The following is a 15,478-nucleotide window of genomic DNA, read 5'->3' as shown; positions in this document are numbered from 1 at the left end:
TAGAAGTGAAGCAGCGGCGGAAGATGATGGGCCCGGTTTTTCAAACAGTGTTCCGAAAACTTTCCAGGATTAGCTGTTGGTTGGAAGATTTCGGCTCCTCACGTTCCCAGAGAGGGTTCGCCCATGCCAGAGCTTTGCCAGAGAGGAGGGAGACAATAAAGGCAACATTGGTAAGATCAGAGGTGTGCGTGCAACTGGAAATGGATCTTGAACTTGTTGAGAAAGCCCCTACAGGTTGTTGCATCTCCATTGTAACAAGATGTAAGTGGCAACGATATTCCGGACCCAGAACTGAGTGGAGTGCTGGCGGGTAGTGGAGTAGATGGGACAGCAACTGAATCAAGAAGTGTGTGGCAATTGCATTGACTGCTAGCAGAAGCTGATCCTGGTGTGATCGAATATCACGCATATCTGCATGCATTGCTTGGACTGGTGACTTGGATTGACCAGCGGAGTTCATGGCCTGAGCAAATTGTCACGACTGTGATGTACGTGGACCCACTGAGCCGCTCCACCATAGTGGAGTAGCAGCTGGTCAAACAAAATGTCAATAACAGTCACTAAGGCAAGAGTACCCAGATTGCTGGCTTGTGTCGGATGATCGGAAGCTGTTTTTTTGCCAGACTATCAGAAGCTGGCTTGTGCTGAACAACTGGACTTGGCACAGACGCTGGACTTGAACACAGAAGTCATCTCGGACAATGGGCTTGAACACAGAAGTTATGTCGAACAATAGACTTGAACACAGATGTCGTCTCGGACAATGGACTTGACCACAGAAGTTGTCTCGGACCATGGACTTAAAGAGGCTCTGTCACCAGTTTAATACTTCCCTATCACCTACCTAATCTAATAAACGCTTTGATGCTTATAACTACTGTTTTAGTATTTTTGAAAAACGTTTATTAGTGACAAAGTTCTGATAATTTTTACATTTATGCAAATTTTTTGTAAAAGCTCAACTGGGCGTTTTTTGTTTTTTTGTTTCACCAAGTGGGCGTTGAAAAGAAAAGTGTATGACGCTGACCAATTAGCGTCATACACTTCTCTTCATTCATGCCCAGCTTTATTCATAGCACAGCGCTATCTCGCGAGATCACGCTGTGACGTCACTTACTCCCACAGTTCCTTCACCGGAGCGATGGGAGAATGACCAAACATCGTCTCCAGCCGTGCCAGGACTGCTGCTGAGGAAAATTGTCCTGACACGGCTGGAGGCTATATCTGGTCATTCTCCCATCGCTCCGGTGAAGGAGCTGTGGGAGTAAGTGACGTCACAGCGAGATAACATTGTGCTGTGAATAAAGCTGGGCATGAATGAAGAGAACTGTATGGCGCTGATTGGTCAGTGTCATACACTTTTCTTTACAACGCCCACTTAGTGAAACAAACAAAAAACGCCCGGTTGGGCTTTTAAATAAAATTAACATAAATGTAAAAATCATCAATACTTTGTCACTAATAAACGTTTTTCAAAAAAAAAAAAACAGTTATCAGCATCAAAACATTTATTAGATTAGGTAGGAGATAGAGAAGTCTTAAACTGGTGACAGAGCCTCTTTAAACACAGAAGTCATCACGGACACTTGACTTGGCATGGGCACCGGACATAGATACTGGATACGGAATATAGGATACGGGATACAGCTAAGGAACCATTTCCATGACAAACACTGGGAAGACACAACACTGCACAGGCAAAGTGGATGTGGGCAGAGTTCTTTTTAATGTCCGGGGTGTGCTAGGATTGTTCAGGGACAAAGTGGCCGGTGCGCCCCCTACAGGCAACAGCAGGAGGAGAGTGCAATGTTTGCCGGCGTCTCAGTGACAGGAGACGCCAGCCAGGCTCCAGATGCCAGCGGTCAGAACACCCACATTACAATAATATTTCCCAACAGTGATAAAATAATACCTCAAGTTCATGCCACATTTGGGATACACATGCACACTCACTACATACATGCATGTACGCATGCACACAAATAAACAAACTAACTGACTATATACCTGCACGCATACTGCACACTCACTACACACATGCGCACACACATACAAATACTCACTACATTCTCGCACACATTTATACACACAGTTACGACATACCGGAATACAAACATATAAACTCACTACATATAGTTACACATACAGACATAGTCACTACAAAGATACATTACACAAACACACACTCACTAACACACATAATATTGGCCAATTACCTGGGAGAAGAAAAGCTGAGTAGTGCATAAGGTGGGAGGCTGCCAGACTGGACATAGGTACCATATGGGTACTAACGTCCATATAACTGTATAAGGAGTGGGCAAGGCAGCATTATATATCACCATGGAACTCCAACGAGTGGCTGTACTGAGTACATGCTATGCTACCTACCACCCTTGCTGTCCAGACTGACAAACACTGTCATACACATTAAGGGTGGATTCACACGAACGTGTATTGCGTCCGTGCGGGCCACATGGTTTTCATGCGCCACGCACAGACCAATACAAGTCTATGGGGCAGTACAGACAGTCCGTGCTTTTTGCGCAGCGTTTGTCCTTCTGCGCAAAAAGCTCAAAATGGTCAATATCTCCGCGTATTTCGCGCATCACGCACCCATTGAAGTCAATGGGTGCGTGAAAACCACGCAGGTCGCACGGAAAGCACTTCCGTGCGAACTGCCTGTTTCGCGCACCAGCTGTCAAAAGTATGAATGTAAACAGAAAAGCACCACGTGCTTTTCTGTTTACAAACATCCAAATGGCGTATCATAATGATGGCGGCTGCGCGAAAACCACGCAGCCGCGCATCATATGATGCTGCCTCACAGAGCAGGCAAGTGGCTTTTGCGCAGGTAAAACACCGCGTGTTTTGCGTGCGCAAAAACGCCACGCACGTCTGAATCAGCCCTAATATGGAGAGTTTGCTGTTACTGCCTAGCTTCCTAACATCAAGAGGTGGCTGAATTATCATGATGGAATTGACGTGTAACGGTGGAAAGGTTTAACCCTGTAACTTCCCCTTGCATACCCTCCTATATACATAAATATGATATTACAGGATATCTAAATATTATACTCACCTCATGAACAGTCTTCTCCATGTAGCTAAAAACATACTCATCAGCATCAACTAAAATAAACTGGTGTCCATTGAAATTAATCCGAGCACCAACAAAGAGGTCTTCAGCTTTAAAACAGTCTGACATCTCAGTCTTGAATAGCTCCTGTCCAGGTTTCTTGACACGACATCTTTCCAAAAACTTGCCACCAATGATTCCTACAAACGTAATCACACAAACAATAAATTAGGTTAAAAAGCTTTACTCTCTGCTATGACCTCTGCACTACCAAACAGGAATATTTTTTAGTAATATAGTAATTCCAAGTTTTAAAGATGGGTTAAAGGTGCTGACTAACTGTCTTTTGCATGGGAAAGTCCGTAGCCATGAGATTGTCAGTGGATCTCATCGAAATTGGAGGGATCTGCCAACAAAAATCTCATGTCTATGGCTAGTTTTATGCATTATATAAAATTAAAGATATTTGCAATAAGTTGAGCCAAATTAAATGATGCATTTATTTAAGACCATCAACCCTTAGTAAAGGTATGACTTCTTTAACATATTCAGAGATGAATCAGCCCAAGGAGGAGAAATTGAATTATACGATAAAATTGGAAAATAAAGGAGAAAGATGATTAAAATTAAGTAAATGTTATAACATAGGGGTAGGACTGAGTAGAGGAAATACACAGATATTTAGCAAATATGCTAGAGATACATGATACTAAAAATGCTACAGAGGATGTAAGGGTGTAACTTGCACGTTTCTGAAGAGTCCTGAAGGTACAGTAAGGCAGAACCTGCTCTAATTGGGAGCCATAGCTGGGATGAGATGTGAGACGAGGGGATGGGATGTGAGACCCGAGGATGAGAATAAGTAGCGCTTATTGGGGGGGGGGGCTACCCTGAGGCCCAGTGAATGCCCTGTAAAGAAACTGGACTAAGGCCTGTACTAGTAAGATTTCTGTCATATAACGTGGACTGAGGCCTGAGAAGGAAAGTTAGAGTTCTATGATGAGCTCACTTATGGAGGCTAGTGGGACAGCGTCAAGCCACAAGTGTTTGAAAGCTGGACAAGTGGTATTGCTTATACCTCCTCCTGCAAGAAGAGAAGTTCAAGTGTATTGCTATAATCGACAAGCAAGATAACAGTGCATTTCTGCCATTGTAGTTTCTGTTTGTTGCAGTTATAACTTCAGTTCAGCAAAAGGGTCGATACAGCTTTTCCAATAAGCACTTGTGCTGGATTGCGTATAACACTTAGTGGTCTGGGACGGAAACGTCCTTGTTGCGCTGAGTGTTGTGTGTTGCGTATTGTTAACACCTGTGTCGGTTGGAATACTCCTTGACAGGTAGTGGTATAGCAACCACAAAGACCCACGGAGACACAGGGTACATTCAAAGTAAGTTGCTGGTGTGACCACACTTAGGGTGTAACCCAACCTTGATGGACCTGTTGGCGTTTCTCACTGTCTTCGGCCCCAGCAAGAGGCTGCTGCAACCTCACCTAGGGTTTAACCCAACCTTGGTGAAACCGTTGGCGTATCTTACTGTCCCTGGCAAGGATCAGCAGGTTGTATCCTCCACCTCCTATTATTACTACTCCAAAAGAACGCACTCAAAAGATCGCACTCAAAAGATTGCATTGTTGTGTTAATAAAGACTGCTTGTAAAGGATCTGCCAGGCACAACTTCTGTGTATACGCCCATGGGTAATCAGTCTGCACCTGGTTCTATGTCTCTGAGACTGACTCCATCTTCCACCACTCAGGATGGCAGGCTTAGGAGTGGGAGAGCCTATCGCAGCCTGGCCAGACGAAGCTAGCTCCCGCCCTCTGTCTATTTATACCTGCCTTTCCTGTTCCTCCTTTGCTTGTGATTCTTCTCGTGTGGTTTCCTGGCCTTGCTGCAGCTCCTAGCTATTTGACCTTGCTTCATACTGACCCCGGCTTACTGACTACTCTCCTTCTCTGCGTTTGGTACCTCGTACATTCCTGGTTTGACTCGGCTCGTTCACCTCTCTTGTTGCTCACGGTGTTGCCGTGGGCAACTGCCCCATTTCCCTTTGCTTGTGTCCCCTTGTCTGTTTGTCTGTCATGCACCTACTGAGCGTAGGGACCGTCGCCCAGTTGTACCCCGTCGCCTAGGGCGGGTCGTTGCAAGTAGGCAGGGACTGAGTGGTGGGTAGATTAGGGCTCACTGTCTGTCTCCCTACCCCCCTGTCACTACACTGCTGTTCAATTGCTACTGGTTGTCTACCATGATCATCCATCTCATTCTTTAAATCTGACCAATGAAATTGAATAAAATGTGCAGCATGTTTTAGGGGATGTGACTAAAGAGGTGATGAAGTTGCAATATTGTGGCTATATTTTGGAGAGCAGAACATGTTTGGCTTTTTTGGGGAGATAGCATGATGAGGCTGGAAATGTAAAAAAACAAAACAACTTAATTTGGCTTGGTTGCTGATCTGCTATTGTTTGTATATCTATTTTTCCCGACTAAAACTCAAAGCAAAAAAAATCCCAAAAAAATCATACCTTTAATGCTTTTATGTAGAAAATTGCTTTTTATATTCAGAAAATAATTGCATCAGTTTTGTTATAGTACCTGAATTTCTTTGTGGTGGTTCAAACACAGCTATGGTGTCATCACTTAAGAAGAAGGAGATGATGAATGTTCGTTCTTTATCAATGGGATTGTCAGTGATAAGTTTCGCAACAAACCTAAGAACATTGCTGTCCAAGCCATTCCTAAATCAGAGAAAAGAGACATAATTCATTCAGATAAGAGGCCAGTATAGACAATGTGTATACTGTTGCCTATCATACTGCTGCTTGTATGCCTCTGAGCTTTCATATAATGGAAGTTTTCAGGTATTCCAGTAATTTTTTATTGAAATATTTTGAATAACAGTAAAAAAAAACAATTAAGAGCAAACCCCAAACCCCCAAACCCACAACAAGGTAATCCTTTCTACACCTTTCAAGGCAGTGATGTATTGATTACAAAAACCATAGGTGTGTCCCATAAGTGGCTGCCCTAGATGTATACAGAAGTGACTGTCTCACATACACTGAAGTGTGGGCTTCTCTATACAGTTGACATGCAGAAAGTGAACGATGCAGAAAGTGATCCCATGATAATAGTGTCAGTCACAGTGAATGGACCAGGGAGAAGGACATGACTGGCTACTTTCGTAGATTTTCTAAAAATTCAGCTGATTTGCAGAAAATTATAAAAGTGGTACCAGGACTTTCTGTACACCTGTATGTAGGGGAGTGAAGAAAGCGCTATGAGGCACCAAAATGTTATACATATTACAGAGGCAGCATACCCATAGCATATCTGGTGTGAACCAATAGATGTAGGCATGTCCTTTTCCATTAGCGGGTCTGTTGGGAATACAGTATGAACGATGAAATAACCATTTAATAGCTATATTGACTGTTAAATTCATATCTTGGGAATCTTCGATGTCTAATAAAACATTTTTTTATGTAGGACAAATTGAGTTCACTATTTCTGTTAACTTTCAATTTTGAGAGTTTTATCTAAGAAGAATGTCAGAAATAGGGGAAAAAACAAAAACTATTTCAGTTTTCTCTTTTGTACTCTTTTGTACATAAAGTTGGCTCCACCAATGAAATTAATTCCATAATATAATCCATTAATGTTCCCATACTTGACAATACAAAATATGTGTATCCTACCGGTATGGGTAGAATAACATGCATTCTTTGTGACTGATAACAATTTATAAATGATACTCAAGCAAGATGCGTCCATGTCACACTGTAAGCTCAGTGACACTATGCGTCGGCTGAGGTCTGTATATTCAGCTGTTTGTTTGTGTTTTTCTTTCTACCCTTTAATTTGGACAGTGCGGTCTTTTTTATATATATTTATGTAGGGCTGGGCGATTTTGCAAAAAAATGAAACTCTAGATTTTTTTCAACACTCTGGCCGATTTTTGATTTGAATCTTGATTTTCTTATCTTGATTTTCTTTTTTTTTTTTCTGTTTATTTAAAAGTAATACCAAGAGATAATTTAACCCCTTAGTGACGAAGCTTGTTTGGACCTTAATGACCAAGCCAAATTTGTCAAATCTGGTATGTGTGACTTTATCAGAGAATAACTCTGTGAAAGTTTTGAATATCCAAGTAATTCTGACATTGTTTTTTCGTCACATGTTGTACTTTATTTTAGTGGTAAAAGTAGACTGATACGATTTGCGGAAATTACTTAAAAAATAGAAAAATTGAAGAAATTTTGTAAAAATTATCATTTTTCCCTATTTTTAACTGCAATATGTCACATATGTACATACATACTGTACAATTTTTTTTATTAAATATATATTTCCATCTCTTTACTCTATTTTGGCAGCACTTTTGAAAAAAAGACTTACAAGACTTACAAGTTAAGTAATAATTTTATAAATTTTGTAGTACATTTTGTTTTCCTGCACCAAGCCAGGTTTTCATAGGCTCATAGGTGTCAGAATGGTGGAAACCCCCACAAGTGACCCCATTTTGAAAACTAGACCCCTTAAGGTATTTATTAAGGGGTGTTATAAGTATTTTGACCCCACAGTTTTTTTGTAAGAATTCATGCAAAGCAGGCATAAAAAAATATAATTTAACTTTTTTATATAAAAGTATCACTTTGAAGACCGATTTCTTTGTAAAGCGATCATGAGAATGAAGAAACACACCCCAAAATCTATCACCCTGTTTCTCCTGTTTTCAAAAATGCCCCCATTGTGACCCTAATGCGTTGCCTGGACACACGGTAGGGCCCGAAAGGGAGGGAGCACCCGGAGGCTTTCAGGACTCATATTTTGCTTGAAAATGTTTTAGACCCCACTGTACATTTGGAGAGGTTTTGAACTACCAGAACGATAGAAACTCCCCCTAAACGACCCCATTTAGAAAACTAGACCCCTTAAGGTATTTATCTAGGGGTGTAGTGAGTATTTTGACCCCACAGTTTTTGACTAAATTTAATGCATAGCTGGTGAAATTTAAAAAAAAATCACTTTTTATATAAAAGTATCACTTTGAAGACTGATTTCTTTGTAAAGCGACCATGAGAATGAAGAAACACACCCCAAAATCTATCACCCTGTTTCTCCTGTTTTCAAAAATGCCCCCATTGTGACCCTAATGCGTTGCCTGGACACACGGCAGGGCCCGAAAGCGAGGGAGGACCAGGAGGCTTTCAGGACTCATATTTTGCTTGAAAATGTTTTAGGCCCCACTGTACATTTGGAGAGGTTTTGAACTACCAGAACGATAGAAACTCCCCATAAACCACCCCATTTAGAAAACTAGACCCCTTAAGGTATTTATCTAGGGGTGTAGTAAGTATTTTGACCCCACAGTTTTTTGCTAAATTTAATAAATAGCAGGTGAAAAAAAAAATTATTTCACTTTTTTCATAAAAGTGTCAGTTTGAAGACTGATTTCTTTGTAAAGCGACCATAAGAATGAAGAAACACACCCCAAAATCTATCACCCTGTTTCTCCTGTTTTCAAAAATACTCCCATTGTTGCCCCAATCTGCTTATTAGACGTGTGGCTGGGCCAAAAAGAGAGGGAGCACCCTTTGGCTTTCAGGGCACAATTGAATAAATTCTAGGCCCCATATCATGCATTTAGAGGCATTGAGCTGCCTGAACAAAAAAAAAAAAACCACGCAGAAATGACCCCATTTTAAAAACTAAACCCCTAAAGGTATTCATCTAGTGGTGTAGTGGGCATGCGGACCAAAAATTTTTAAAGGAGGAAATAATGGGTATTATTTCAGACACTATGGGTATATAATGTTTTCTTCAAACTCTTATTACGTTTCCACATGAAATAGAGGAGACGTGGTAGAAGGTTATTTTGTTAGAAATATGCCACATTAATAAATTTGTGCGGCACAGAAGAGAAGTGAAGCCGTGTATTCATAACGGATACATGTCGCTATAGACGTATTTGCCTGTACTTATGACTATGTCTTGCTGAAGAAGCAGTTGGTGCCATTATGATGTCATTGTGGACAGAATTCTGTCCTAATATAAAATCAGTCAGAGAGGAAAAAATAAACTGTACTGGAGTGACGGGCAATATCTTCAAACAAATGGAGGAAAATGTATCCAACTATGTTGCAAACTCGAGTCTGTTCACTAGATAGAAGAACACCTGCAGGGCTGCCATGACAAGGTTTTTTTTTTTTCAGTGACTGGTTGTACAACGTCTCTTTAGCTCCATCAATCCTTATGAGGGACGAATGTGCCAAGTGACGCGGTACACCATAACAGGCCCCTGCCCGGCAAGGTAGGAACCGCTATGTGCACAAAACAACCAATCACCTACAGAATATATAAAGGGACAGTGTCCAAAACCATCTATAGGAACAGTAAAGGATCACTAATCCCCAAAATGATGTCAGTATTTCCAGAAGAACTGTAACATAGCCCATGGTGTATTGATAAGGAACAGCTCGATTATTAGAGATCCTCCAAATAAAAAAAAAAGATCATGCCCGTATCACGGTACAGAATTAGGAATGTAACAGCTGTATGTGGCAGGACATAGTCATAAGAACAGTCAAAATAAAAAAATTGTGGATGTGGGATTTTGTACTGGACAATTAATTCCAGCACTTGATCACCCACAAATAAATAAAAAAAATCATAAGTAGTAAAATTAGTTTCACGGTCTGAAAAAAATGTGCTCTACAACCTCTCCCACAAGAAATAATCCCTACTTGGAAAGCCCACTAACTAAAAAGAAAATATAAAGAAATTGACTCCCTAAAAAGACCCCCAACCCATTTTTTTTTTTTTTTTTTTGTGTTAAATTCTAGTAATTTGCAACCGTGTGAAAGGTTTCGAAACAGGGGTAGTTACAAAGGGCTGGTTTTGATGGACACATGGTGCAATAAAAGCGGGTATCCCTCCTCCTGCCATGCTTGCTACATACCCGACACCTTCTTTGGGGATATTTTTGGGTCTCAGTGGAAGGAATAGGGTGTAAAAAGTGGCGCTCTGAAAGCCTGCGCACATCCTCAGATTCGCAGGATTGTGCTGGTATAGTGGACTCAAAAAGGAGATGCTCAATGACCTTCTCCTGAAATTGAAGGAAAGTGAGCGTTCCTTGGGCTTTTTTGAAAATAACAAAACTGTTATAGGTAGCAACCTGGATGAGGTAGATTGCTACCTTTTTGTACCAGGCCTTATTTTTGCGCTTCACCAGGTAAGGCTGAAGCACCTGGTCGGAAAGGTCTACACCCCCCATAAATTTGTTGTAGTCTGTTACACAGACAGGTTTCTGCTTTGCAGTGGTAGCCCCCCTCTCCGTAATTGCCACAGTGGTGTCCGTGTGTACGGTGGACAGCATGTAGACATCCTTCTTGTCGGCCCACTTCACTGCAAGCAATTCCTGACTTGCAAGGGCCATGGATGTTCCTTTTCCCAAACGCCTGGACACCAACTGTTGTGGGAGTCCCACTCTGTTCTTCCGTACTGTCCCACAGGCCCCTGTATTTGCAGCATGGAGGGCTTTATAAAGGGCAACGCTTGTATAAAAATTGTCTGTATAGACGAGGTACCCCTTGTGCAGAAATGGCTCCATTAGGTTCCACACAATTTTGCCAGAGGTGGCAATAGTTTCTGGGCAGCCTGGGGTATGAATTTGGCAGTCCCTGCCTTCATATATTTTGAAACCGCAGGTGTAACCCGTTGTGCTCTCGCACACTTTGTACAATTTCACCCCATATCTGGCTCGTTTGGAAGGGATGAATTGACGAAAGGAAAGACGCCCTTTGAAGCTCATGAGCGATTCATCTACAGACAAATTTTTATCAGGGGTATACAACTTTAGAAATAAATCACTTAGAAGGGTGATTAATGGCCTTAATTTATTAAGCCGATCATAGGCTGGGTCACTTCTTGGGGGGACATGGGAATTGTCAGTAAAATGCATGAATCGCATTAGGGCCTCATAGCGGTTTCTGGACATCACTGCTACAAATACAGGGGTAGCGTGGACAGCACTAGAAGTCCAGTAGGACCGGACAGAGGGTTTTTTAACCAAACCCATATTGAGGGTAATGCCTAAAAAATTTTTTATTTCTGGGACACTTGTGGGGCTCCACATTCTGGAGTACATAGACACAGGCTTTTGTAGAACAAACTGCCTAGCATACAGATTAGTCTGCTGAACTATCAAGTCTAGGACTGTATCACATATAAATAAATTAAAAAAATTATAGGGGGTAAAATTTTGGACGTCAACACTAATTCCTGGGGTCGCTTCAAATTGGGGTACTTGGGGGGAAAATGATAGAGCAGGATCCCACATCACGGGAGGGACTGCAACACTCGGCCCTGCACTTGACACCTCTACAGCGACTGACATATCTACCACCATAGGACTATGCGGTTCAGCGGTAGAACTAGAATCGTCACTGTCACTGTCGGGAACAAATTCTGAAGCGGTGTCTGTTTCGCTTTCAGAAGTGTCGGAACATAGCAAGGCGTAGGCTTGCTCTGCGCTGTACATACGCTGAGACATATTTATAGATATGTGTATGTATATATATATATATATATATATATATATGCCCTATAAGTCCTAACCCTAAAGTAAACCTAAAATCCTAAAAACGACACAAATTATAATTTATTTATTTTTATTTTATTTTTTTATATAGCAGACGTAAAATAAATTCTAACGGCCCTAAACACGAACGCTAAACTAGCCCTAACCCTAAAGTAACGCTAAAGTAGCACTAAACCTAAAGTAACGCTAAACTAGCACTAACGCTAAACTAGAACTAACGCTAAACTAGCACTAACGCTAAACTAGCGCTGACGCTAATATAGATTTTATATATTATATATATATATATATACACACTACCGTTCAAAAGTTTGGGGTCACCCAGACAATTTTGTGTTTTCCATGAAAACTCACACTTATATTTATCAAATGAGTTGCAAAATGACTAGAAATTATAGTCAAGACATTGACAAGGTTAGAAATAATGATTTTTATTTGAAATAATAATTTTCTCCTTCAAACTTTGCTTTCGTCAAAGAATGCTCCATTTGCAGCAATTACAGCATTGCAGACCTTTGGCATTCTAGCTGTTAATTTGCTGAGGTAATCGGGAGAAATTTAACCCCATGCTTCCAGAAGGCCCTCCCACAAGTTGGATTGGCTTGATGGGCACTTCTTGCATACCATACGGTCAAGCTGCTCCCACAACAGCTCTATGGGGTTGAGATCTGGTGACTGAGCTGGCCACTCCATTACAGATAGAATACCAGCTGCCTGCTTCTTCCCTAAATAGTTCTTGCATAATTTGGAGGTGTGCTTTGGGTCATTGTCCTGTTGTAGGATGAAATTGGCTCCAATCAAGCGCTGTCCACAGGGTATGGCATGGCGTTGCAAAATGGAGTGATAGCCTTCCGTATTCAAAATCCCTTTTACCTTGTACAAATCTCCCACTTTACCAGCATCAAAGCAACCTCAGACCATCACATTACCTCCACCATGTTTGACAGATGGCATCAGGCACTCTTCCAGCATCTTTTCAGTTGTTCTGCATCTCACAAATGTTCTTCTGTGTGATCCAAACACCTCAAACTTCGATTCGTCTGTCCATAAAACTTTTTTCCAATTTTCCTCTGTCCAATGCCTGTGTGCTTTTGCCCATATTAATCTTTTCCTTTTATTAGCCAGTTTCAGATATGGCTTTTCCTTTGCCACTCTGCCCTGAAGCCCAGCATCCCGGAGTCGCCTCTTCACTGAAGACGTTGACACTGGCGTTTTGCGGGTACTATTTAATGAAGCTGCCAGTTGAGGACCTGTAAGGCGTCTATTTCTCAAATTAGAGTCTCTGATGTACTTGTCTTGTTGCTCAGTTGTGCAGTGGGGCTTCCCACTTCTCTCTCTACTCTGGTTAGAGCCTGTTTGTGCTGTCCTCTGAAGGGAGTAGTACACATCTTCAGTTTCTTGGCAATTTCTCGCATGGAATAGCCTTCATTTCTAAGAACAAGAATAGACTGTCGAGTTTCACATAAAAGCTCTCTTTTTCTAGCCATTTTGAGAGTTTAATCGAACCCACAGAAGAAATCTCCAGATTCTCAACTAGCTCAAAGGAAGGTCAGTTTTATAGCTCCTCTAAACAGCAAAACTGTTTACAGCGGTGCTAACATAATTGCACAAGGGTTTTCAAGTGTTTTCTAATCATCCATTAGCCTTCTAACACAGTTAGCAAACACAATGTACCATTAGAACACTGGAGTGATGGTTGCTGGAAATGGGCCTCTATGCACCTATGTAGATATTGCATTAAAAAAACTGACATTTGCAGCTAGAATAGTCATTTAGCACATTAACAATGTATAGAGTGTATTTCTGATTAATTTAATGTTATCTTCATTGAAAAAAACTGTGCTTTTCTTGCAAAAATAAGGACATTTCTAAGTGACCCTAAACTTTTGAACGGCAGTGTATATGTATATATTAGAACGATGATTTTTTTTCACTTTTTCTTTCTTCACAGAACAGGACGCAGACTGATTTCTCTCTCCTCTCAGAACAACTACAATGGGAGGAGAGAGAAACACAGCCCATGTCCTGGCTGTGTTATGAAAATAACTGTCAGTGATCTCTGTGATAGGTTTTATCACAGAGATCACCTGATCAGGGACCAGTCACAATGGTCCCTGACTGTTGCTGTGCCAGCTACCAACATAGGTAAGCTTTGCACTGCGCATGCGGGCGCCATTTGGGGGGGGGGGAATCGGACGAGGGGGGGGGGTCGGACCAGGGGGGGGGAATCGGACATGAAGGGGAATCGGACGGGGGGGGATCGGACGTGGGAGGGGGGGCCGCACTAATTACCCGTTCTCTCTCCTCTCTAAAGAGTTATTCCATGAGAGGAGAGAGAAATGGCGATGATCTGCCGCTTTAGCGTGAACGCCGTGAAATAGCGATTCACGGCGATCACGTGACCAGAGACCACTCGTTATGGTCTCTGGTCGTTGCTCCGAACTCTCAGCTACCTCCGGTAGCTGAGAGAACGGAGCTCTGATCTTTCGTTTCGGCGCTACTTTAGGCTAAAGCGATCACGTGAAAAGGTGTCGCCTTAGCCTAAAGCCCATTAGTGAGGAACGTAAAAAGGCGTACTGTTGGTCACTAAGGGGTTAATACATTTTCTTTATATAAATCACTTTTTAACACATATTGCTATTATTATTGTACATAACTTCACAACTTTTAACCTCTGCAAATACTTTTTTTAAATCAAAAATACAATTGGAAAAATGTCTATCTAATTGATTATAACTTCTGTGTTCCCCGGCAGGGAACAGGTTAACAGAAGCTATAATCAATAATGCGCTGCGTGCACTAACATCCCCCTCTGTCCGTCACCAGTCGATCTCTGACATTGCAGTGTAAATTGCAGCAGGGCCAGGCAGATAGCACCGAGCGGGCACAATGGGTAGGGATGTCTGAAGTCTGAGCAGAACCCTGCCAGTACCAGCCCCACCATGGGGTTTTAAATAACATTAAGGCCGGATTCACACGACCGTGATTGGACCATGAAAAATCATCCGTCTGTCAGCCGTATTTCCCAGACCGATCACGGTACATGTGAGCGGGACACCTGGCATCATAGTCATTTAGGCTACAGTCACATGACAGGGAAAAAAGATGGCCATTAAAAACGGATCATTTGTCAGTTTTTCATGTTCATTTTGCATCAGCGTGTCAAAATTTTCATCCATTTCCAGTCTGTCTGTCCCTTTTTAATGGCCGTTTGTCATCCATTTGCCATCTGTTTTTCATTTAATTCGTTAAAAAGAAATAAAAAGAAATGGATTTCATTTGTCAGGGTTTTTTGTCCCAATCCCCTGAAAACATCACAGTGCCCATGTAGATAGTGCCGCAATGTGCCGTGTGTCATTTTCATGTATCACATGCCATTTTATGCATTATTGCAAGCATTGCTTCCAATGAATACAGTACCCCACAGAAGCACCATATGATATGGGTAGATAGTGCCCTCATATAGTGACATAGTGCCCACATATAGTGCCATAGTGCCACAGTGCCCATGTAGATAGTGCTCCAATGTCCCTGTAGATAGTGACCACATAGTGTCACAGTGCCCACATGAAGTGCCACAGTGCCCACATACAGTGCCCACATCAGTGCCACAGTGCCCATATGTAATGACAGCGCACACATCAGTGCCACAGTGCTCACAAGTAATGACTGTGCCTGTGCCCACATGTAATGACAGTGACACAGAGCCCACATATAATGACAGTGCCCACATAGTGCCACAGTGCCCACATATAGTGACATAGTGCCCACATGCAGTGCCACAGTGCCCACATGTAGTG

At 41.9% G+C, this 15,478-nt stretch overlaps 1 protein-coding gene across 2 annotated transcripts in view; it reads right to left on the bottom strand.

Annotated features, from left to right (window-relative positions):
• Window positions 1-15,478, bottom strand: part of EFHC2 (EF-hand domain containing 2) — a 74,382-nt gene that overhangs the window by 31,311 nt on the left and 27,593 nt on the right. For both annotated transcript variants that reach the window (XM_075850754.1, XM_075850755.1), the window contains 2 exons: window positions 5,672-5,814; window positions 3,080-3,276 (listed from right to left, as the gene is read on the bottom strand). In XM_075850754.1, the coding sequence (XP_075706869.1) occupies window positions 3,080-3,276; window positions 5,672-5,814 (340 nt within the window). The remainder of the gene's footprint in view (window positions 1-3,079; window positions 3,277-5,671; window positions 5,815-15,478) is intronic.

The sequence above is a fragment of the Rhinoderma darwinii genome, chromosome 2 (assembly GCF_050947455.1).
Source record: "Rhinoderma darwinii isolate aRhiDar2 chromosome 2, aRhiDar2.hap1, whole genome shotgun sequence".
NCBI lineage: Eukaryota > Metazoa > Chordata > Amphibia > Anura > Rhinodermatidae > Rhinoderma > Rhinoderma darwinii.
This window is presented reverse-complemented; position numbering and strand designations above follow the sequence as displayed.